At 37.2% G+C, this 25,000-nt stretch overlaps 1 protein-coding gene across 1 annotated transcript; it reads right to left on the bottom strand.

Annotated features, from left to right (window-relative positions):
- Positions 1-1,281: 1,281 nt before the first annotated feature.
- LOC133861824 (phosphoglucomutase, chloroplastic) lies at positions 1,282-20,593 on the bottom strand. The gene is made up of 22 exons (XM_062297642.1): positions 20,232-20,593; positions 20,026-20,091; positions 19,703-19,747; positions 19,515-19,607; positions 19,356-19,408; positions 13,090-13,141; positions 12,922-12,990; positions 12,506-12,574; positions 10,703-10,825; positions 10,562-10,614; positions 6,775-6,853; positions 6,621-6,685; positions 6,470-6,537; positions 6,151-6,269; positions 5,977-6,051; positions 5,767-5,882; positions 2,545-2,686; positions 2,320-2,401; positions 2,194-2,240; positions 2,025-2,102; positions 1,835-1,940; positions 1,282-1,721 (listed from the first exon to the last, which is right to left on the bottom strand). The coding sequence occupies exons 1-22, from the start codon at positions 20,451-20,453 to the stop codon at positions 1,654-1,656; spliced, it is 1,890 nt and encodes a 629-aa protein (XP_062153626.1). The 5' UTR covers positions 20,454-20,593; the 3' UTR covers positions 1,282-1,653.
- Positions 20,594-25,000: the final 4,407 nt, after the last annotated feature.

Raw genomic sequence — 25,000 nt, 5'->3', positions numbered from 1 at the left:
TATTGTTTACAACTTCGCATTTGACAACTACCTCTCTGCTTTCCATCAAAAGCTAGACTCGACCCAATATACTTTGTCTTCAAAAGGAATGACCATATTCGTTGTATCAGGGTAATTCCCATGCCCGATCTCTTCGTTGATGACGTGTTTTAAGGGATGATCACACTTATGGCAAGTGCGATCCTCTTCATTTCATTCGAAACGGATAGTATTAACTGCCATCGGAGACAACTCCGGGTTCTCTCTCGAGGCAAACTTTTTCATGAATAGATCATGAATAGTTGTGGATTACTTCTCCTGCTGATGGCCTCTCCATAAAATCCAATGGCTGTAAGAGAAAAGACGCCCAGAATCAGGGAATAGATTGGCAATAACATAAATGATACTGCAGCTGTGTTGCTGCACACCCGTCTATATACACTTTCGGTATTATCAAATAGTTATAAAATAAAAATGTAATTCTCAGTATTGTTTTTCATATTAAAAATAAACGCATTTCTTGCATATTAAGTTTGCCCCCGAAAATTATGCTCTATTTGTTTCGATATAAAATATTTTTCGTTGTAAAATATTTTCAACAAAATCATTTTTCAAAAAAACATGATTTTCTTAAAAATATTTTTCGATGTTTGGCTCGTATGAAAATATTACCAACGGCAAAAAACCATCGGTGACAAAATTCCAGCGATTGTGGCCAAAATCCGACAGCACTGGCCAAATTCTATCGCCGACTGGCAAAATTCCGACCAATGACTCTGGAATCTGGCACAGTGCAGCCGGATTTCAGCTATACTGGCCAAATTCTAGACAGAATCCGACTACTATTGCTGTATTCAGGCTATGGTGGTCGAAATCCAGTGTAAATGGCCAGATTCCGGCCGGATTTGCCACAAAAGTTGTTGGATTCCGGCAACAATGGTTAGAACCCGGCAGTTAGTGACATCGAATTCCGGTGCCCAAATCTCAAAATTCGAAAACCTTCCATGCAAATTCTGGCTGCCAACAAACTCCAGTGTCCGACGGTGGCGAATTCCCACGAATGTGCATATAAGAATGAAGAGTTTGAATTCAAAAAACGATTGACCTTTTTTAAAACAGTAAATTGTTTTTTAAAAATTAAATAGACTTTTTCAGTCAAATTGAAAATGATTTTTGTTGACCATCATTTTCGATTGCACCAAACACCGGAAAATACTAAAAATATTTTGCAGAAAATATTTTATGCCCTAACAAATGGAAAATTGAAGACCAATCAAACCAGTCAGAGATGTTGGGGGAAGAAAAAAAAAAATCCAGCTTTTTCCTGGACCCCTCTCCTTATAGTAATGAAAAGTTCAGAATAAATGTATAGCTAAAACCAATATCTTTCGTGGCATCTATTGGAAATTTCCGATGAAAAACAAAGGGTAGGAAACTCATAGTTCACCATAGACACATAATCAAATCACTTAGCAGCTAGGCTTGCCTCTAACTCCTCTGCTGAGAAAGAGGTATCTTATTTTCCACATATACATTTCAGCAATTTACAAGGAGTGGCTTATTGTTCTACTGAGCCAGGTTTCCCACTGCACAATCAAAACTGAATGGGAGAAATCTGTATGACAATTCAAGAGGAAAAAGATGAACTGGTCAACCTGCCTCTGGAATTGTGCTTTATGTGATGACAGTAGGTTTCTCCCTTCCTGTGAAGTCCTTCAACTTTGAGACAGAAAGCGCCAAATCTATAGCATGACCAAACAAACAATAAACAATTTATATTTTTATAGATTTTTTTTTTTTTTTTTTTTTTTATATATATATTATATGAAAGTGAGAAATGATAGCAGAAACTAGCCTATCAATGGTTTTAGGGCCGTTTGGGCATCCACATCGTGTTTAGATACATCTGGTTCAAACTGTTCAATGTAAACTCTAACAGTGGCACCTGCTGAACCAGTTCCCTGTAGATATGTAAAAGATATTTCGACTTAGGAGATTGTCCCCAAGATTATTTATTAGAGAGAGAGAGAGAGATTCGCACATACCGATAGACGATATATGATCCGCGATCCATCTGTGAAAACAAAGCGAACACCTTGCTTCGACACGACGCTCCCATCAACCTGGATAATCAAATGAAGCACGAGTTTAATGTTTCAATTGCTTGAAGTCACAACTAAGCAAAGACAAAACATGTACAATGTTCAAACTTACTGGATCTGTATACATAAAATCATCTGCAAATTGGAGGACGTAGCTTCCTGTAACACGATTATCAGCATCCAAACATTGTTGGGGAAAAGTGATGATGGCATGAAATAACTTTAGGTTCAAGCTTACCATACTTTTCACCAGGCTTGCTTTTAGAGATCAAATCTCTAAGATATTCTATCATTTTGTTTGCACCTTCAGATTCACATTCCTGAAAAGGAGTGAGTTAAATTAATCAACGGATTCACCTCTCAAAAGACAATACAAGTTAATCTGGTTTTGAGATTCAATCCCAAAACTCAAATTAGAGTAACAACATTGTGCAAGTTCGATTCCAAAGGGGCTATAACTTACTTCATAGTCATATCTAGAAAAGAAATTCCTTCCAAAAGTTGCCCAATATTCCTTCACAACATCACAGACAGAAACCAACTTCTCACCTGGTTTCTTGTCTTTGTTTCGGTACGCAATAATCGAAAGCCAGGCTAAGACAGCCCTGTCATTTGGAGATATTAGGTCATTTCACATGGGAATCAATGGTTTAAACAATACAGACAGGATAGACATATGTCATCTTTCAATGTTTGTATATGCCTCAAACTATGAAAACTTGCACTAAACACAAAATTGAAGAGTCGGGTTTTTCATTAGCCTAACAACAAATCGAACAGGCAATGTAATGAAACCAAATTTGTGAGTACAGTAATACTAGATACCAGATTTGCCGTAAAATTATTGACAAAAGAAACTATAGTAACTAACAAAAAGAGGAGTCAACTTACACCAGAATGTTTTCATGCTACACCAGAGTCAACTACCATTTAATAATGCCTAACGTCATTCAACCACAAAATCCAATTCAGGCAATGCGTAAAATCTATTATAAGCTGGCATGAAATCAAATACTGCCACATACTCAAATCATCAGATTCACTAGCAACAGAGCCAGAACATAGGATTTAAACAGCAACTTCGAAATAGCCAATCTTACCCCTTCTCAATACAACAGAACCCTATCACAACAATACATCTTGTTTAAGACCCCCATTACAACAAAAGTTCAAATTTACATCACTCTTTGTATTTCCCCTTCCCTCTAATCCTATTCTTTACATCCCAAACAACATCTTGAATCACTTTCTCCTCAGCCCTTGGAGCATTCCCATGTTTAACATCATTTCACTGCCTCCATAACCAATAAACTGCTGCACTAAAAATCAATTCTGCAGAAATTAGCAGTAAGACTCTTATTCCTCCAATCATTCAAACCCACACTTATCATTTCTGACCAAACAAGTGGAGGATCAAAAATCAAGCACTTTCTCATAATCTCCTTCCACAATCTTCTACTACAGCCACATTCAAAAAACAAGTGTTCCCTTGTTTCAATCACACTTCTGCCAAAAAAAACACATTTCACCTCCCCATTGTACCCCCAGCCCAAGAACTTCTCTCCCGCTGTTAACCCATGTTGAAAAGAAAGCCATAATATAAATGCTTGCCTTGGTATAGCATTAGAGAACCATACCAACTCCCACCAATCAACAATAGGTTTCCTTGTTCAAACTTCAAATTGCATCCCAAGTGTCCCTACTAGTAAAACATTTTTCTTTGCAGTCACCCACATAGCCTCATCAGACTCCAATATTTACTTTGAATATCCTCAATCTCCTCGGATAGAGCAGGCTGCCACTCCCAATTCCTCCCATTCAAAACACTGGACAACTTTGCATCCATGGAACTCCTAGAATCATATATCACCCTATAACCATACTTATCATATAAAATGTTGTCCGGGTGCCACCAATCCAACCAAAGATAAATGCTAGTCCCATCCCCCACCTTGAATCTTAAGAACTTTTTAGCAATCTCCCTCAATTTCAAGATCTTCCTCCAACACCAAGAACAATTTTGAGGGACTTTCAATTGCCAAAAACACCTATATTTTATAAGTTTGCTTTTACCCAAGCCACCCAAAGAGACCCTGAGCTGGTAAACAAATTTCAAATATGTTTCAAAACAGCCGCCTTATTCCATTCCTCCACTCTCTTCAACCCAACCCACCCTATTCTTTTGGGACACAAATTGATTCCCATGAAACTTTTAGCCTTGGCAGGTCTCTCCACATTGCCATTCCACATAAATCTATTTAGTTTTTGCTCAATTAATCGAACAATCTTCTTAGGAAACAAGAAGATGTTCGACCAATAAGCTTGCAAACTAAACAAAATCATCAAATTCATACCATGTTTTACGTGATGAATGTATAAGTCGAGCATTGGGAATGTCAAATTGCTCTTTCAAGTCTTGCATGGCCAAACTCCGAAGAGAAGTATACACAGTTCCATGTATCAAAATGGGCCACCAACCCTCTCCCCTTATCATTTTTCTTTAGGAATAATCTAACCTTCTCATCTAGACCTGCCCCTAATTTAGGAAACTGACAACACTTCCTCCTTGGTAGCTTGCGTTGAAGCAGCATAACCATTCCGCTGTCTTTTCCAGCCAATTTATCTCAGCCAACATCTATAGGACACTTGCAGCCAAATAGACTCTAGAAGTTTGGTATTATTTAACATGACTATTAAACTAGGGGTGCAACCTATCAGAGCCATTCATGAAGCCCTTGAGCTTTGTTTAATTATGAGCTTATCTGAGTTTATGGCTCCAATCAGTCTAATGAATCAAGCTCAAGCCCCATTATGAGGCTTGTTCAATAAACAAGCCGAGCCTGAGGAGGCCCATGCTTGTCTCAGTTAAGCTTGTGAAAAGAAGGTTCAACGAATTCTAGGTAACATTTGTCAACTTCTAAGTCTAACTTAAACAGAATTTCTGCCGACTGGTACAAAGTTTCTGACATTTGAACAGCAATATGTTAGATCATCTTTTTTACAATAATAACATTTGACTTTAACCACTTACAACAGCTAAGAGTTGATGTGTTATAGTTAATCTTTACAACCACTTTAGTCAAACAGCTCGAAACTCCCGCACTCACTTAGCAGCTGCCATCATGAGTTTGAGTAGAGATATTGTGGCTCCATGCTAACTTGAGCTGATCTTGAAGAATAAGTTTCTAAGTAGATCCAAGTTCAAACTGTCACATAGTACGCTTGGCTCATTTGTACTGAACAATGTTGACCTTGAATAAAGCTTTTTATTCTAGTTATACAGCTACTCAAGCTTTACGGTATAGAAGATTGAGCAATTTAAAAATTGATATGCTCAAAGAATGAGTATAATTGAAAATAAAGACGTTCACATGGATAAGTGGCAACAAACGGAATCACAAATAGTGATTAAATATTATACGACAATAATTGAGGCTATGAAGAAGGAAGTTCTTGATTATGTTATGCTTAACAGTTACATGGAACAAAAATCAACAATTGCAAGGAGAAATGATTTGATTCAAGTTGTAGAAGCTAAAGTGAAGAGGAATGCCAAATAAGTCGTGTTTTAAGTGAGTGGGGGAATACACTATCGCAAAATGGATTCAACTAGCTGAAGTCCTGTAGAATAATATGTTATGTAGACCACTGCCATTACCCCCAAACTATAAATGTAGACAATTACCATATGCCATCCTTCTCGCGAATGTGATCAGAACCTGTTCCGAAACTCTCTTCCCCACAAATGGACAACTTCCCGGCATCCATAAGATTTCCGAAGAACTTCCAACCAGTAGGGACCTGAATGACAGGATCCATTGTTTGTCAATAGATATCTGTCTCTAAATATAAGCCACATTCTCCAAGTAATACAAGTGTTCAAAGAGATCTAGACCTCAAAGAAAGGAAGGTTCAGTTGTTCAGCTACACGATCAAGAGCACCACTTGTTGGCATAGATCGAGCTAAACCCTATAAAGTCAGAATATGAGTCATTTCTTTTATGCTTCACAACTAAAATATTTAACAAAAAAGAAAAAACGGAAATGAAAGATGAAAAGATTATTTTACCTTAGGGCCACCCCGGAAATATGGAATGGCTTCTTGTGCATTGGCAGCAATAATTGCGACAGAATCGGAAGGAGTAACAAAAAAACCTCTACCTAAAATCATATTCCTATCACCGTCTCCTATCAATGATAAAAGATAAACCATCATTCTACATAATAGGAATAATAATAAAAATATTAACCATGTGTGTGCATGGGCATGGGAAATTGTCAACATATAAAAATATTAAACATGTGTGCATGTGCATGGGAAATTGTCAACATTTAGAATTCTAGAACCATTAACACAAATTAATGCCTGTTGAAATCATCTAAAGTACCATCACTAGCAGCTCCAAAATCAGGTCCACCTTCACCATACAAAATATTGACCAAATCCTTAGCATATCTGCTCAACAATACAAGTCAAAATCAGTAATGCTCTAAGATAATGGCAATCAGCAACTATCAAACAAAGTATTTCACTCTTACGTAAGATTGGGATCAGGATGACCATGCCCAAAATCCTCTAGAGGCACTCCATTCAAAATTGAATCCTACATGACAAACTCAACATCTAATGTCAGCAACGCCAATAATAGTAAGATTATAATTTCTTTCAGGATATTTCATGTGCACAACATACCAGACTGGCTCCTAGCTTGTCCACAAAGATGGGTTTTGCATAAGCACCAGTAACAGCATGCATGGCATCAAATATAAACCTAGAAAGTCACACTCAACATCAAACAGTTCCAAACCACGAAATCTAAATGACTCTCACATTGAAAATTGAAGATCCAACCACGAGCATAAAGTCAAGGTCTAGTCATTTACCATAAATAAATATGAAACCAGAAGCAGATGATTCTAGAAAGGAAGGGGAGATATGCAAAGAAAGAATCAAACGCTTAAAAAGTGTATATACATAAATTGGTGAATCTAGCCACCTAGTTAAACTACCTTAACACTGATCTAGTAATAGTGGTGAAAACTTTAAGGGAAAAGAAAAATAACACCCAAGGGATTTGGGCACAAGCAGGGTCAGGATAGCAAGAATTGTGAACTAAATGTTATTCGATTAAACTTTCATTCCATGATTATACTGTGAATTGAACTCCTCTGTGCCTCTAAAAAGCATGATATTTAAGGAAATTTTCAAAAATTAACCCTAGTTTAGAAGTACTAGAGATCTTTGCATTGGACTGTGTTATAGTTTACAAGAAAGGTTTAGAGAGAAGTTGGAGGCTCGTTACTCCTCACATAGCCTCACATACTTTATTATACAAGTTGAAAAATATTACAATGACTAAAATACTCATGTAGTCTACACCCTAACAAACTCTTCTAAAACTCTCCCTCAAGTTGGAGCATATATATTATATAAGCCCAACTTGGAAGAAACAAGCAAACGAAAAACACCAAGAAAAAAATACTCAAATACTCCCCCTCAAGCTCGAATGGCTTGGAGAACACAATACAAAGACAAACTTATAAAAAAAACTTGAACAAGAAAATGCACTAAACCAAACATAAAGAAGCTAAAATTCCACAAAAAGCCAACACCGAACGAAAATTTGCCAAAAACTTCAACACCGATTGAAAACTCGCCAAAAAACTGCAACAACTGGTCGGATCTCGCCGAAAAACACCAATAACCGGTCGAAAACCACCGCAAAACACCAACGCTGGTCAGATCTCGCCGCAAAACATCAAGAGTTGATTGGATCTCACTGCAAAACACCAAGACCGGTCGAATCTCATCGAAAAACACAAAGAACTGGTCGGAACCCACCGCAAATACCAAGGCAAGTCGGATCTCAACAACCAAATACGACGATCACGAATCCAGTGATCAGTACGATCAACAACCAACAACAATCACATTTCCCATGACCAATCCAACCAAAAACTTACGTTTGATTGATAATCAATACAACCAACAACGGTCACCAAAAACAACATTTGATTGATTATCAATACAACTAACAACAACTTGTAAACACTACTCTAGTATTCCCCTAAGCAAAAAACCCGATGGTTGTTCCTTGTAGCTAAATAAAGCAATAAACCACCTGAACCGATTTAGAAACCACTTGAACGACTCAAAAAATAACTGAATCAGTTGACAAACAATCTGAACCAGTCAAGAAAGAGCAAGAAATGGCCAAAATTGCATTGAACTAAACGAACCAACATGAACTGGGCTAGAACCTCACTGATCCAGTCGTAATATGCCCTAAACCGGCAGGAAAATGTACAAAACTGGACAAAACACCACTGAACCGGCATAAAAACAAAGTGAACTGGATAAAACACCACTTTCATCGTTTCTTGACCAGTCTCAAAACACTCTGAACTGGGAGAAAAGATTCTGAACAGGCCCGAAAGGATGCAAAATCAGCTAGGATAGTAAATAAATCGAGAACGCAGCTATCCTTATCAAGGATAGGGAGAAGCAAATACCCATAACCAAATAGGAACCCTCATCTACAACAACTCGCCAAAAACTTGTCGGCGATGATCAGACCTCACCGAAAACAATCAGAACTCGCTGGCGAGCTTTAGAAGCTCCCGACGGCCACCTCCGCTGCACGTACACAGGTCACTGGCGACCAAAAAACACTCAAACACACCATGATTCTCATAGGAAACTGTTGTGAGCCTCCACAAAAGCCGCTGGAGCAACCACTAAGCACCATAAAGAATGCCTCAGACCACATAAAGCACCAAAAACACCACAGAACACCAAACTACACCACCAAAAACGAACAAAATGGATTTTTTTTCTTTTACTTTTTTTGCCCAAGAATATTTCCAGTCATCAAAAACTTTAGAGCTTCATCAAGGCACTGCCCGCATGGGCTAAGCAACTAGAGGGAGACTCACCAACACCAAATTGTGAAAGTTTAACCAAAAGGAAGAAAACCCTGTTAGAATATATGAAAAATATATTATATTTTCCGTATATTACTTATTTGGTTGATATTGTAATATTCTCTATTTACGGCGAATTGTAATCAAATCATGAGGATTTGATTACCATATTAATATTTACTCAAAACCCTATAAATAGGGATCTTTGTATTGTAGACAAGGCAAGTTAATAAGAGCACAATGTAGCCCTTTAGGCTTTACCCTGTGAACGTAGGTCATAATAGACCGAACCACGTAAATCCTGTGTCTTTTCTCTCTTTCTTGCTTCCGTTATTATTCCAGTTATTATTCGATCTTTGTATTGTAGACAAGGCAAGTTAATAACAACACAATGTAACCCTTTGGGCTTTACCCTGTGGACGTAGGTCATAGACCGAACCACGTAAATCCTCTATATCTTTACTTTCTTTCTTGCTTCCGTTATTATTTCAATCCAATCTGACAAACCCAAGACTATAGAATGAGAGGGTTAAACAACGGATCCTAAACCCTAAACAGTTTCTAATACTATGTTGTAGTTTGCATGAAAGGTTTAGAGAGAAGTTGGAGGCTCGTTACTCCTCACGTAGCCTCACATACTTTTATTATATAAGTTGAAAAATATTACAATGACTAAAGTACCCATGTACTCTAAACCCTAACAAACTCTTATAACAGACTGAAAAAACAAATATAAAAGTCGGACCAAAAGTTGTCTCTAAGAATATAGCTTATACGTTTAATTCTAGTATAACAATTACGGAATACTTTAAAGGTGTAAATCATGACTCAGAAAGCTACAAACCCCTAAGTTACTCAATTAGCATAATTGTGAACTACTTCCACATGTAAAACGGTTTCAGATGGCATGGAATCTTGAATCCAACATTTTCCAATGTCCTTTATAGAAATCCAACCTCTAGTTGAACGACTGGTCACCGGCTCTTAATGTAAATGAATGGGCCCTATCTATAGGTGTTAAAACGAAGCGAAAGGATTAAACACAATCCAAAAGATGACAAGTTGAGTGGAATAGAAGAACGAAAAGCATGATGATGCCAAAAGCTCAGTTACAAAATTTTGTGGAGGGTCATTTGATAGACTTATCACAGGTCTTCACAGTAGCTTAATTTGTCTTGCTCTATTACTGGTTGGTCAAATGGATAGCTTTAAGTCTTGTGTTAAGGAAGCAATAAACAAAATGATGACCAAACTAGCTATAAATATATGGTTCGAGCATTCTGACAAAACATGATTCATGCAGTTGATTGCAAACAGAAAGAAGCAAAATGAGAAGCAAGGAATATCATTATTTGTCACAGCCACTTCTAGCATGCCCTTAGCTATCAAAGAGAAAAGAAAATAAATTTAAGCAGAAACCAAAAACTCAGAAGCTATTGGTCTTGAATAATCCCCTTCCCCCAAATCACCATTTAAAAAGAAATGAGGGAAAAGCAGACAAAAGAAGGGATGAGTAATAGAACCAACAGACTATATAAACCTGTTAGACATCATACCTGAAATCTGATCGTGACAGAAGACTTTTGATAAGCTTGAAATCAAATACACTCTGCACAAAAGCCCACACAGTTAGTGATGTAAACGCATATGAATTTTCATCTCAAAAGTTCTGAAGATCCATATCTTTTGTTCCTGACCTCCATTAGCTCCAAATAGTCAGAAACTGGGTCTACTACTTCAACACTGAAGTTCCCGTACTTGGTAACTCCCAGTCGTGATAGGTCAACATCAGGAATGTTTGCAACCCTTATTTCAGTTATCTGCATCAAACTTGCACAATTGAACCAAGTTGAAAAGAAAATGACTGACAGGTGGAAAAAACTTATACAGCTTAAAAGCAAATGGGGCAGACGAAATAGGCAAAACATTTTGATAAGTAATCAAGATGTATATAAAAAGTATAAAGCGCCCCAAGTACACAATAAGTATTCAAGAGTAAACACCTAACTAGAAGGAGAAAAAATAACAAAAAAATCATGAAAATAAAGCACAAACGGGGATACAAAAGCCGTTGTCCAAAGATAAAGACTATAAATAAAAATAAAAAATAAAAAAAATAAAAAAAAAGGGGGGGGTATCAGCTAAACAAAATTAAAGAAAGACAAGGTAAATAACCATGACTGACATAGTAAGAGAAAAACAAGGTAAATAAGAGCAATGAAAATGTATGCGATTTGTTATTTTCAAGGACAGCTGATTCCTCAGGGTCATGCACTACCCATAAATCTTTTTCTTACAGCTCTACATATGCAGATCTAATTTGATATTTACATTCTCTATATCAAACTAGTCAATTAATAACTTGACTGCAAGAACTAACCCATTATCTTGCCTGCTTGTACAGTTTATTTAAAAAGAAACGCTTTTGACTGACCTGGAGAATTAATGTAACTTTTTACTCTGCCAATAAAGAGTAAATTGTGAACATGAGCTCTCTGTGAGTGCATACATTCTTTATGATGACTAATGGGATGTCTTTTACACATGACTATCCATAGTAAACACTAGGAGGCTACAATCACAAAAAAAGAAAAATTTAAACAGGATAGGTCAAGTATCACCATATCCAACTGAAATTATACAGGGAAGCTCTGAAAAGGCTCAACTTCCTCAAAACTCAGTATAGAACAGACTAGGAACTTTACAAAAGCTCAAGGTTTCCCATGACCCTCAACACGGTTCTTCCCACTACAATAAACACGTAGAGATGTTGCAATCAACTTTTCATGAGAATAAAGTCAACATTTTGTTTGACCATAAATATGCACATGTAAACACATGCAGAAACATATTTTTTCATACAGAAACAGCAGTATACCATCAGGGAGGGACGCATTCATTTCTAGGACGGTGAATTACCCTATACCTCTTGAGCAGCCTGAAATTGTCAGTAGTAGTGATTCAATTCAACATTGACAAACTCTGACATTTCCTCATATGTGTTCTATGGAGTTCCCATATGCTTTGACGAAGTGAAAAAAGCTTCAACAAGAAACTAACTATATAGATCAAATTGAAGTTCAAGCAGGATGGAGAGTCTGTTAATCATCTCTTGTTACATTGCTCTGTTGCTTGGGAGCTTTGGTGTTTCATGTATTCCCTCCTTTGTGGTGTCCTAGGTTCAATCTAATTCTGTTTTTAAGACACTCACTGGCTCATGTGGTAGTTTTGTTCAAAGTGGTAATCTTATAGCCAGGAAGGCCACACCCTTGCATTTCACGCACTTTCAACAGGGTGGTAAGGACTACTTTACAACTCAAGTATGACTTATCACAGTCCTCATTTGCATGGATAAGCAAGTCTGCAATCTATTCATCAAAGAGCACAAAACAAATCATCTTAAAACAAGAAGTGACAGCAATAAGCAATTAACCATATAAAGGAAGATAAACAGCAGGACAGAAAAATCAGGAAGCAAAAAGATAGAATCAGAAACTTACAGAGAGGGTGTTTCCATAAATCTTGTCAGTGATAGATTCAGGTGCAGGCTGACCACTGTTGTAATTGAACTGGTAAGATAACAGCAATGACATTTTGAGTTGGAATACATTAAATGGTGTTGTTGCAAGTAATAAGAGATTATCAGATTATGCAACATCTTATGCAAGAAGCCAATGCTTGAAGACAATATATTTCATACTGAATTAAGAAACTTCCACACTGATATAGTAGATGTTTTCTTAAAAAGATTCAGCAACATTTAGGGCCAACTGTAAACTGCTTTAAAGGGGATTGAATGAAACCAATATTTGTTTGTGTACAAAAATTCAAAAATCAAGAACAATGATCACAAAGACCATTACATTTGATTGCATTATAACTTATACATACTGGACATGTGAGATCGAAAATTCACCTTGATACCCCAATCATATTCAGGCCCACCAGGGTTATGACTTGCACTCATTATAAATCCACCATTGGCCTGTGAAAGTAATTGTTGAATTGCAGGGAGAAGAGGAGAGGAAGGGACATAGCGATATCAAGATGGTGAAGCATAAAATTAAAAGTAGCACAAGCTTGCCTTTCTCTTGCGGATTACAGCAGAAACTGCTGGTGTTGACATAATACCTTCCCTGGATTGATATAATTAATACTTAGTTCCATGATAAAAGAATTAGAAGTTAGTTCTATAATAGAAGAACTAGAAGTGAAAAACTGCCGCAAAAATGGCTTGGCCACTTCATAAAACCAATAGCACTATGTATGATTCGGATTTGAAAAGAAAAATAAAATGAATAGACTTTCAATGCATTTAACCACCAGACCAATTAATTAAAAAGATTTTCTATAATATCAAAATGGAACACAAAAATCTCTTAGGGGTCTATTTGGTTTAACTGTTTGAAAAATAGCGCTTTCAAAACGCAGTTAATGAAAACTTGATTTTGAAAAATGCAATTAAGGATTTGGTATAATCATGATTCGGCGTTTAAAATCGCAATTTCGCATTTAAAATCATGCATTTTTAAAAACGCACATCCTTACCTGCGATTTGAAAACATGGATTTTTCCACGTTTTCAGACATCCATTCTTTTAATATGCCTTCCTAAACGAGATATTTACTGTGATTTTGTTTAAAAATGCACTTTTGGCCTGCGAAATTGCAATACCAAACAGACTCTTAATAGTTGGTTTATAAAGGAGAGATGCTAGAAAAACAAATTCAAAGGGACTGCTTCACTGCAGGACACATACTCCACCATTTAAATTATTGGGATCACAGAAGCTTCAACCATACAAGTACGAAATAACTCTTACATATAAGCTCATAATTAAGCAAAAATAACCAACTTGTTTCTCTTTAAGGGAGGACAAACAAATTTCGCTCGCCAAGAGGGAAGACACTTGTATTAGAGAATGCTAACTTCTAGGTCCTCTTAAGGAGTTTCCTACTTTAATATTCAGATATTCAAATTCAAATTAATATAGAGTTTTCGTTTTTAATAAGTAATCCAAATTCATTAGAAAGCAAAATAGTGCAACCCAAGTACACAAAAAGTATACAATAGAAACACTATAACAACCCAGAGTAGAGCGCTAGACACATCTGCGCTATCAACCTAAAATGACAAGTCAATTTGGAGCTTCCTTAAAATCCTATATAAAGCTCAATTTCACTTAATAACTAGGCAATGTGGGACTTCGCACTCATGACTATCTTTATTAACCACAAACTCTATGTGGGCTACTCCTCGTCTTCCAAATGTGGGACAGGGGTGTTACAAACTCCCTCCCCCCCTTTAAACCCCTGACGTTCTCGTCAGGGCCACATCATGCGATGCTCCAGTACCATATGGCTTAGCGTTACTAAGTGACTCCAATACTATTTGAAACAACCCAAAAAAAGCGCTAGTCATATATACGCTATCACTCCAAAAGGACTAGTCAATTTAGAACTTTTCTAAAATCCCTTATAAAGCCTAGCTTCACTTAAAAACTAAGTAATGTGGGACTTAGCACTCATGACTATTTTTATAAACCACTCACTCTATGTGGACTACTCCTCATCTTCCCAATGTGGGACAAGGGTGTTACAAATACCTTACCAAAAAATGAAAAAATATAATTTAAAAATTAAAAATTAAAAATTAAAAATTAAAAAATTAAAAAAATCATGAAAACTGAAAATATGAACACAATCATAGGCAATTGTCCATTGGTAAAGGGTATTGAAGAAGGCCTTTAGTTCCACCACCGTCCTTTCGCAATCTACAAAAATACGACCATTTATTTCTCTCCAAATACACCACATTAAGCAAAAAGGGGATCATCTTCTACACTGCTATACTTTGAAAACTACCACACTACCCTCTCTAACATGCGAAGAGATCTACCACTCAACAAGGCATGACCCACTTTAACCCAAAACGACCGAAAATAGAACTCTATAAGGCACTAGCAATCTCACAATGGAGTAAAAGGTGATCTACAGTTTCCCCCTCTTCTTGCACATGCAACATCAATCTTCCACGATAAGATGCCGCTTCTTTAGGTTATCCATAATGAGTATCTTCCCTAAAGCGGCCAACCAATCAAAGAATGCCACTCTCAAGAGAATCTTATTCTGCCAATTACTCCTCCATGGAAAAGGAGTACTATCATGGGGAATTAGGACATTACAGAATCATCTGACATCAAACAACTCTCTCTTGGAAGGGGCCCAACAAAACTTGTCTTCACCACCCCATCTCAGTCTTATGGAATATAACATATTGAAAAACAAGGTGAAAATTTCCACCTCCTAATCATACACCACTCTAGTAAAATTAACGTTCTACCTATGAGTCACTAGAAATCTGTAAGTGATCTGCTACGGAAGCATCCTTGAAACAAGCAATATTAAAAAACTCCGAAAAAGCTGCATTAAGTGTCTGATCCCCACACCACACATCATGCCAAAATCTAATCTTGGAACCGCCACCCACCTCAAATCTAGTATATCTAGAGAACTCCCCCAAACCCCTCCTGGCATTTTTTCAGAGACTAACCCCATACAACCCATTAAGATCACTTGAACTCTACCCACTCCACGAGCTGCCATATTTAAAATCCACTACCGCTCTTCAAAAAGCCTCTCACATAAGCATAGCTTCATAACCACTTCCCCAAGAGACCTCAGTTAAATAGAAGTAAATTCAAACCCCTAACCCACCCCCTTAAAAAATCGAAGAACAAACCTTGGACCAACTCACCATGTAAAATTTGAACTCCTCACCAATAACACCCTACAAAAAATCCCGCTGTAACTTCTCAATATGATTGGTCATAATAGCAGGGAGGGGAAAAAGAGATAAGAAATAAGTAGGCAAATTAGACAAGGTGCTCTTAATCAAAGTAATCCTACCACCCTTAGACAATTACAACTACTACCAACCATCAAAATGACACTCTATCTTCTCAATAATGCCATCCCAAATCAATTTGGCCTTAAAAGGAGCTCCCAACGGAAGGCCTAGATACTTCATAGGCAAGGAAGAAACCCTGAAACCCAAAATACGAGCCAAACCTGACATTGCTAACAAAAACCAATTTTGATTTAGCCAAGTTAATCATCAAACGTAAGGCAGCTTCGAAATATAAGAACAAGCAATGCAAATATTGGAAGTGATCTAGGTTTGCCCAACAAAATATCAAAGTGTCATCTGCAAACAAAAGATGAGAGAGGAGATGTTAAGCCCACCAACATTCCTAGACCCCACAAAAAAGCCTAATAAAAAAAACCCATATTCACTGTAGGAGAGATCATTTTACTTAAATCATCCATAACGATGACAAACAGCAAAGGACACAGAGGGTCTTTCTGTCTCGGACCATGAGAACTATTAAAAAATCCCGTCGAAGAGTTGTTCACCAAAACAGAAAAATGCACCAAAGAAATACAATGAGCTATCCAATTACACCATTTCTCCCCAAAACTGCAGCTCATATGCAACCAAAAACTCCAATTCACATGATCATAAGCCTTTTCAATATCCAATTTACAAAGCACATCTAGCTCGCCAAATCTGATCCTGCTATCAAGGCATTCATAGCAACAAGAACCAACTCTAAAATCTACCTTTCCCTAATAAATGAATTCTAAGAGTTGGAAATAATCTTCTCCTAAACCATTTTCAATATGTTGGCAAGTACTATGGCAACAATTTTGTAAACTCCACCCACTAGACTAATAGATCAAAGTCCTTAATATAAACAACACTGGGTTTTTTCGGAAAGAGCAATGAAAGTTGCATTAAGACTTCTTCCAAACTTGCCTCTGGCATGGAAATCATGGAAAATATTCATTATATCTTCTTTAAAACATCCCAACAAGCTTGGAAGAACGCCATAGAATAACCGTCAAGGCATGGAGCCTCATCAGTTTTCAAGGCTTTCACCACCTCAAAGACCTCACCTTCCTCAAACTCTCACTCCAACCAATTAGCCTCAACCACACCAATAGAGTTAAAAGAAAGGCCATCAAATTTAGGCCGCCAACTGAACTGTTCAGTATACAAATAATTATATAACTACACAATTTGTTCTCTAATCTCATATGATATGTAGAAATTGTACCATTAACCATCAAAGATTCAATTGAGTTATTTTTGCTATTTGAGTTAGACACTCTATGGAAAAACTCTGTGCACTTGTCATCCTCTCTTATCCACAACACCCTGGATTTATGCTTCCAACTCACCTCCTCCGCAAGATTAGTCCTCTCCAAATCACAAATAGCTTTAGCCTTCCTCATTTTCAAACACCTCCTCATTGTCAAAAGAAGCTTCTTTTGTCTCCCTACATTTTCAAACACCTCTTCATTCTAAACTTTTAAATCCGCTTTCAAAGTCATTAGTTTGTGAGCCAAAATGAAACTCGAAGTACCATGAAAGTAGTAAGAAGTCCACCATTGTTTAAACCTTTCCACAAAACCCTTCCATTTTAACCACATCTCAAACTTAAAATGTCCTTTTCACCTCTATCAGTTTTCATAATCGAGAAGAATAGGAAAATGATCAAAACAACGTCTTTGCAACCTTTCAGGACACTTCAGGAAGATAGGAGTGGATTTGGTAAAGTTTTAAGTGTTTTGGGATATGGGTTTTGAAAAGAGTTTTGAAAAGGAAAAAATTGAAAATTGATTTGGTGGGGGTCACATTTGAAAAAACTGTTGTAAGAGGAGTCCACAAAAGAAAACTTGCTCGGTAAAGTTTTGAAAAGTGTTTTTATAAAACAAAAGACTAATAAATATTTCTACAAATTTAAAAATAAAAACATAGTTGTGGTGATCTGGTGGCCATTGAGGTGGTCGCCGCCCCATGGTTCAAGCAACCACTAGCATCACGCCACCTTTTTTTTAATTTAATTTTCTTTTATTTTTGTAAATGTAACCAGCAGCCTCCACATAAAAAAAAAATGTCTATAGACAATCTCCACAACTAAAAAAATGCATAGTATTTAATTATCTTTTTGAGAAGTGTCTTTTGTGTTTTCTTTTTTGAGAAGTGTTTTCTGCAAAATGTTCTGGTTTTGTAGAAGAGTTTTGTGGTTCGTATTGAAAAGTGTGTTAATGGTGGAGGCTTCATATGAAAATCTGTTTGGATATCTGACATTTGAGAAGAGTTTTCAAGATTTGAGAAGAGAAAGTTTATTTTTAAAACTTTTCCAAACCTACCATAGGCTTCCCAATCAGGAGAGTAGAAATCTATCTATTCGAGACCAGGAGGGAGGATCCCGGTTGTTCGACCACGTAAAAGTTTCGCCTACAAGTGGAATATCCATAAGATCCTATCAAAAATGAAATATTAAAACTCCACCATTGCTGGACAAAAAGGGGCTTCCCTCAATCTCTCACTAGGAAAATGAGTGATGTTGAAGTCTCTCTCAATGCACCACAACAAGTTTCACCAACTGAGCAAACCAAGCAATTCATCCCATAAAAACCTTCTATCACAATCAAAGTTAGGACCATAGACACCAGCAAAAGCCCAAGTGAATTGATCTTCAACATTTCTAAAAGAACAAGTAACAGGAAACTCTCCCGCACACTCTTTTACTTTTTCCACCACCATCCTATCCTATATAAGCGGAATCCTACCTGAAGCCCCTCTTGAATCTAAACAACGATCCACATATTGGCAGCCCCACAAACTATGCACAACACTACTTAATACAAAATTAGTAGAAATTGAAATTCATTGGCATATATAGAAATTAGAGAAATTAGAAAAACCCTCTCAAGATAAGTTTGGGAGATTACTTCCAATTAATCACAAAGTATCTCTAAAAAAAGTTGATTCAAAAAAATAATTTATCAGATATCAGGTCTCTAAAACCAAGAGAGTGGCCCTACCAATACATGTTTTACTGTAGTGAATTTACATTCAGCCATAACTGAAGTTGTGTGTGCAGATGTAACCAGAAGAAAAATAGAAAGCAATATAATTAAGATAGCTCAAAATGATAAAATGGAAAAGCAAGTAAAGGCATACAACATATCTCCATCTGTAAGTGTCTATTTAGGTCTAGGAAGGACATGGGCATCTCAATATGTGATTACAACAATACCGTTTTCCTAATTCCTACAAGTAGAAGCGTCTTACACATGACTCTATAGTGGTAGGCTCTTCTGTAAGTGTCCAACCAGATGGAGGTAGGACACAAGTGGAAACAAATAGATTAGTTCAAAAAGGTAAGGACATATGTTAGCATCTTATATATCTCTCTGTAATAGCACTTTGTTTGCATCAATCTTCCAATGAAAACTAGCTAAAATAGTTCAAATAGGAGCCAATTAAGAAACTTACTTTCCAACCAAAATTTTTCCAACACCATTCCCTGCAGCAATTTTGATAATTATCTGCCATTTTAAAGACAAATTAGCTGTACTAATGGAGATAAACACTCTAAGAAAATGGCATTAATTTAGCATGTTACATTGAGCAAATTTAAAAATAAACAAATACCTGTGCAGCTTCTCGATTAAAATAACGCCCATCACCTCCTAACACCAGCAACCCATTCTTGTAATCCTCTGATGGCAATGAATTAAACAATGCCTACAGACACAAATTTCTAATTCATATTGAAACATAATGCACTAAAAACCAATAAAATAAATTCAATACTTGAAGGAAATGTGAAAATTCAAAACCTGGATCCAATTGGCAAGGTAATTTTCTTGCATAAAAACTTTCACCTACAAAATATAGAATCAAACAATATAAACAGAACACCCATCAGGCTCATTTTGATTGCCAAGAAATTGCAGGTAACTAGAAGCAATGAAACATTCTATCCTACAGTTACTTGAATCAAATAGTTCATATTTTATAAACAAGCAAGAAAAAAGCATTAGACTCAGAATTCCATTTCCTGTTACCTCTACTTTCTTAGCAAACAAATAAGACAAGTACTTTAAAAATCAATCACAAATAGAATAATTAATTCACGAACAGAAAGAACAATAAGAGCAACCTTCTTCCGAAGTCCGCTCGTTCCAGTCTTCTGCCCTTCGATCGGCTTCGTCGGAATCGAATTAATCTTTAAAAATAAAAAATAAAAAAAACCCAAGTGTTGAGAAAAGCCAATATCCAAAATGCAAAAAGAAAAACATACATGCGTGTGTGCGTCGTATATTTGTGTGTGCGCGTGCAGAGAGAGAGAGAGAGAGAGAGAAAGACCTTGATGCCTTCAGGCTCGGTGATGGTAGTGGAAGACGACGAAGAGGAAGAGGCTTTGATGGAGAGAGAGTGTGAGGTTCTGAGAGGGAGTTTTGGAGAAGTGGGGAGCGGGAGAGATGGGATTGGAGATGAGAAAGTGATGACGGCATATGGAGGTGCTGATGACGATCTGGGTCTTAACGTGGTGGACGAGAGCAGGTTGAGTCTCATAGAAAGAGCCATTAACGTGGTCTCTCTGTTCTTCGTTCTTTGAGATGGAGTGTGAGAGTCAGAGATAGTGAGTGTGATAAAAGTGGGAGAAGAAGAGTAGGAGTTAAGAAAATGGTATTAGTTGTAGTAGGAGTTTTAAAAGGAACCACATGTGCTTGTTCAACACTATCTCAACTGGAGATCCCTTGCCATGAAAACCTTTTCATCTGCCGTTCATTTCTCATATCCTGACAAAGTCAAAATGAAAAATTAAAAAATACAAATTAAAAAAAAAAAAAAAAAAAAAAAAAAAAAAAAAAATTGTGGATGTTGGAAGTAAAACTGTAAAAGGCAGTTGAAACACCCATCGGGATGTTTGGCCACTTAAAATGACGGGTCAAAATTGTTACGACCACCCCCGACGAGAATCAGGAATGGCCGCACCATTTACAAGAACTTTTATGGACACTTGCAACTACCTCCAAGATTATTAAGGGTGGTCGCAACATTTGAACCACTGTTTGAGAGATTATAATCTTTTACAATTTTTTTTTTTTAAAAAAAAATAGATTCTCAAGTTATGTGAATTCATACCGTTTTTTGCATTAAATGACGTGAAAAATACTACATATTAAATATATGACATGTTCTCAGGGCAACCAAAAAAAATCATTCCAAAATGCTTTTTCTTTACTTTTAAAGAGACGCTTCTTCTTTATTAAACCAAAAGACAATTTTTTGCTCAAAATTTTTATACAATATAAAGTGTAAGAACTAATAAAATATACTCAATTATCATTGTTAACATGTCACATTTTGAATATGTAATATTTTTCATGTCGTCTGATTCATGAAACGACTTAAATTTACATAATTTAAAAATTTATAATTTTAAAGAAATTGTAAGGGATCGTCATTCCGTGGCCACCACTGCAAACCTACCAAATGACCCGTTTTTTGTTTTTAAATTTTTATTCTAGCAGTTTAGATAAAATGTATTGTATAAAAGTATTTCACCGAAATTCAATCTACTTAATTATCTGAACTTTTTATGTTATCATGTGAACTGTACGTTTTTCATCTTCCCAACCTAAACTTTTTATGTTATCATGTGAACTGCTTTTACTCTTCCCAACCTCTTCCAGGCTCCATGCATGTATTTTCCAATTCTTGCTTCATATTTTAATTTTGTTAAAAAAATCATATATATTAAAAGAAGAAGAAAAAAAATGCTGGCGGACTCTTTCACTTGAATTGTCCTCCGTAGACGTCACGGTCACACTGGAGAGGGCATTCTTGTCTCCAGGGATGGCAATGATCGAGAAGGTGCGATGGCTTGTTATCCTAGTAAGAATTAGATGGACTTGGGATTTTTTTAAAAAAAAATCTAAAGTCTAAGATCTGAAAACGACATGATAATTATATATGTATGTTATTATTAAAATATTTCTATTACTAATAGCAAAAAAGTTTTATGAGAATTCAATTAAAATTATGGTTAAATTAAAGTTAGAGTCAATATAGAAGGTTTAGGATCTCGCCTTGAGCATTTCTAGCAGATTTTCTAAATGGCTCATGTTAGTAATATCATCACCTTAACTCATCCTGTGCGTGATAAGATTAACTTCAACTCAAATACTCATGACTCATCAACTAATGATAAAGACCCAAACACTCACGGCACTTCAACTGATGATAAAGATTGGAGTCAATCAAGTTCAAACAGAAGATAAGCTCAATTACAAGATAACTTTATCAGATACGTACCATGTTTCGTAGTTCATAGAATTTGTATAGCATACAAACTGAAAGACTTTCATATCACGTGTAACCGTTTCATCTATAAATACAAAGGCATTAACCTAGATTTGGTAAGGCAACAACCTACATTCAATTGTCTTATATGGCATCAACGCCTTCATTGACTAACGTCAATATTTCTTTCATCCGTTTTGCTCCTGTAACTACAATGGCTTCCACCCCAACCACACCTCCACCCCTAGTCACCTTCAATCACTTCAATCTGCTGAAGCTCTCCCCAGGCAACTACAATTTTTGGCTCCCTCAAATTGTTCCCCCATCTCAAGGGTGGAAATCTGTTTGGCTATGGATGGGTCCCTTTGTTCCCCACCCGAGACGCTTGTTACTACTATGGATGGTGTTGACTCTATCAGCCCCAATCATGAGTTCCTTCATTGGTAAATGCAGGACCAATTGATCCTAGGCACCATTAATTCCTCCCTTTCGGAGAAGATGCTATCTCATGTCACTCGTTGTGCTACTTCCAGAGATGCATGGCTCACTCAGGAAACTTTATTTGCATCCCAGTCACGGGCACGAACGATGAAAGTTCATTTTAAATTAGCTACCCTCAAGAAGAACAACTCCTATGTTACAAACGATTATCAACAATTTCAACAACTTGCTGATGCTCTGGTTGCAGTTAACAAACCCCTTACTGCCTTTGAAATGGTCTCCTTCCTCCTGGCTGGTCTTGGATCCGAATATGACCACTTTGTCACATTCGTTCAAACCAGGGTTGAACCTCTACCCATTGAGGAACTCTACCCATTGAGGAACTCTTTGAACGTTTCTTTGATTCAAAAATCAAATCTATTCAGTCTGATTGGGGAGGAGAACATTGTCCTCTAAACAAATTGTAGCAATCCTTCAACATCTCTCATCGCATTTCTTGCCCACACACGCATCAACAAAATGGTACGGTTGAACGAAAGTATCGACACATCATCGAAACCGGACTTGCCCTCCTATCACATGCAAGTAAGCCTTCTCATTATTGAGATGATCCATTTTCTATGGCATGTTACTTAATAAATCGCATGCCCACTCCATTGCAAAAAAAAAAATCTTTCACCCTTTAAAACTCTTTTCAACTACAAACCCGATTACAAATTTCTACGTACTCTTGGATGTACATGTTGGCCAAATCTACGTCCTTATAACTCCCAATGTTTCTTTTTTGGGGTACAGCCCGTTCCTCCCAATGTTTCTTTTTTGGGGTACAGCCCTAACCATAAAGGGTACAAATGTCTCCATCTGTCCACAAATCGTCTTTACATCTCACAGGACGTTGTCTTTGATTAGTCTGTGTTTCCTACTCACTCTTGGGTGTCATAATATCTCAGTTCGTCTAACAACCCTCTACAGGTACACCAAGCTTCTTCTAATACTTTGGTTATTGGGCCTCCACCACCATCGGTCCCGCTCCTGGTCTCTTCAACACCTCAATCTGCATTCGGCCCATTTCCTACAAGCCCACTGCCTGCAATCAGCCCATCTCCTGATACATCTACTTTCCCTTTATCCCATTCCTCCTCCTTCGTCTCACCCAATGGTCACTTGTGCCAAGAATAATATCACCAAACCCAAACAATACATCGATGGCACCAGCTGAAAAATAAAGAGACTTCTAATTTATACAAGTGTGTGTGAACAGTGTGCAACAAAATATTAAATGCAGAAATTAAATGAGACAAATATTTTGTTGATGAAGTGGAAACTTAATTAAGAGAAAAATCACTCCGGGGCAGCCAAACCCAGGATATTCACTATTCAGAAGACAAAGATAGTTACAAAGTAGTAGCACTCACATACCCATGTTGCAGTGGTCGTATCTTGAACTCTAATGTGTAGCCCAACACGAACGCCTCCCAACCAGGTCTCCTACCTGAAGGGGTCTTCAATGGAATCCTTTACCTTAGGGCCAACCTCTAAGATAGACTTCACAGCTGATCAAATCACACACTGGCAAAAGCTATAGAGCTAGCATATCTTCAATATCTCCCTAAACACCCTCTCTAAGTTATAAGGAATTCACCACCGAATTCTGTGTCAAATACATGCCTAGAGCCGTCTTTATATAGGCTTTACAAATCTTATTTCAACTCAAATAATAAGTCCAAGACCAACAAGGATTCGGACTGAGGGCGCGCGTCCGGACTTTTCTCTTGGCCTTCCAGATAGGTAAGTTATAGCATTTTTTGTTAGCTTTCCAATGACACCAATTTCATCCCAATCCGATATTTTAGCAAAAAGTTATGATCAAAATGCTAAAGGGCGTCCAGACGGCTTGACCGAGCGTCCGGACGGTCAACTGCAACTGCCTTTCCAAAATAGCACTGAAAGCTTCCACAAGAAGGCCGCGTCCAGACGGTGTTGCCCTAGCGTCCGGATGGTTGCACTTCAGCTGCACATAATTACCATAATAAGGCTTTGAGTGTCCAGACCTTGAAGGCTGATGTCCAGACGGTTGAACTGGTGCACGCAATTTCCATATATGATGCTTGATTGTCCGGACCATGAAGACTGACGTCCAAACGGTTGAACTTTGTATGTACGACTTGCCTTATTTAGGACATCATCCGGACGATTGCAGCCATCTTCCCATAACTGTGTCTTGAGGCAGAAACCCTAATGCTTGTCAAACACTGAATGGCATCCGGACGGTATAGCCATGTCGTCCGGACAAATTCATTGGAACACTGGGATCTTCTCGAACTCTGAAGAGCGTCCAGACGATTTGCCATTACGTCTGGACAGATGTAACCTGGAACTGTTCG

The sequence above is a fragment of the Alnus glutinosa genome, chromosome 2 (genome assembly GCF_958979055.1).
Source record: "Alnus glutinosa chromosome 2, dhAlnGlut1.1, whole genome shotgun sequence".
Classification (NCBI taxonomy): domain Eukaryota; kingdom Viridiplantae; phylum Streptophyta; class Magnoliopsida; order Fagales; family Betulaceae; genus Alnus; species Alnus glutinosa.
The sequence above is the reverse complement of the archived record's forward strand: the minus strand, read 5'-3'. Positions and strand labels throughout refer to the sequence as shown.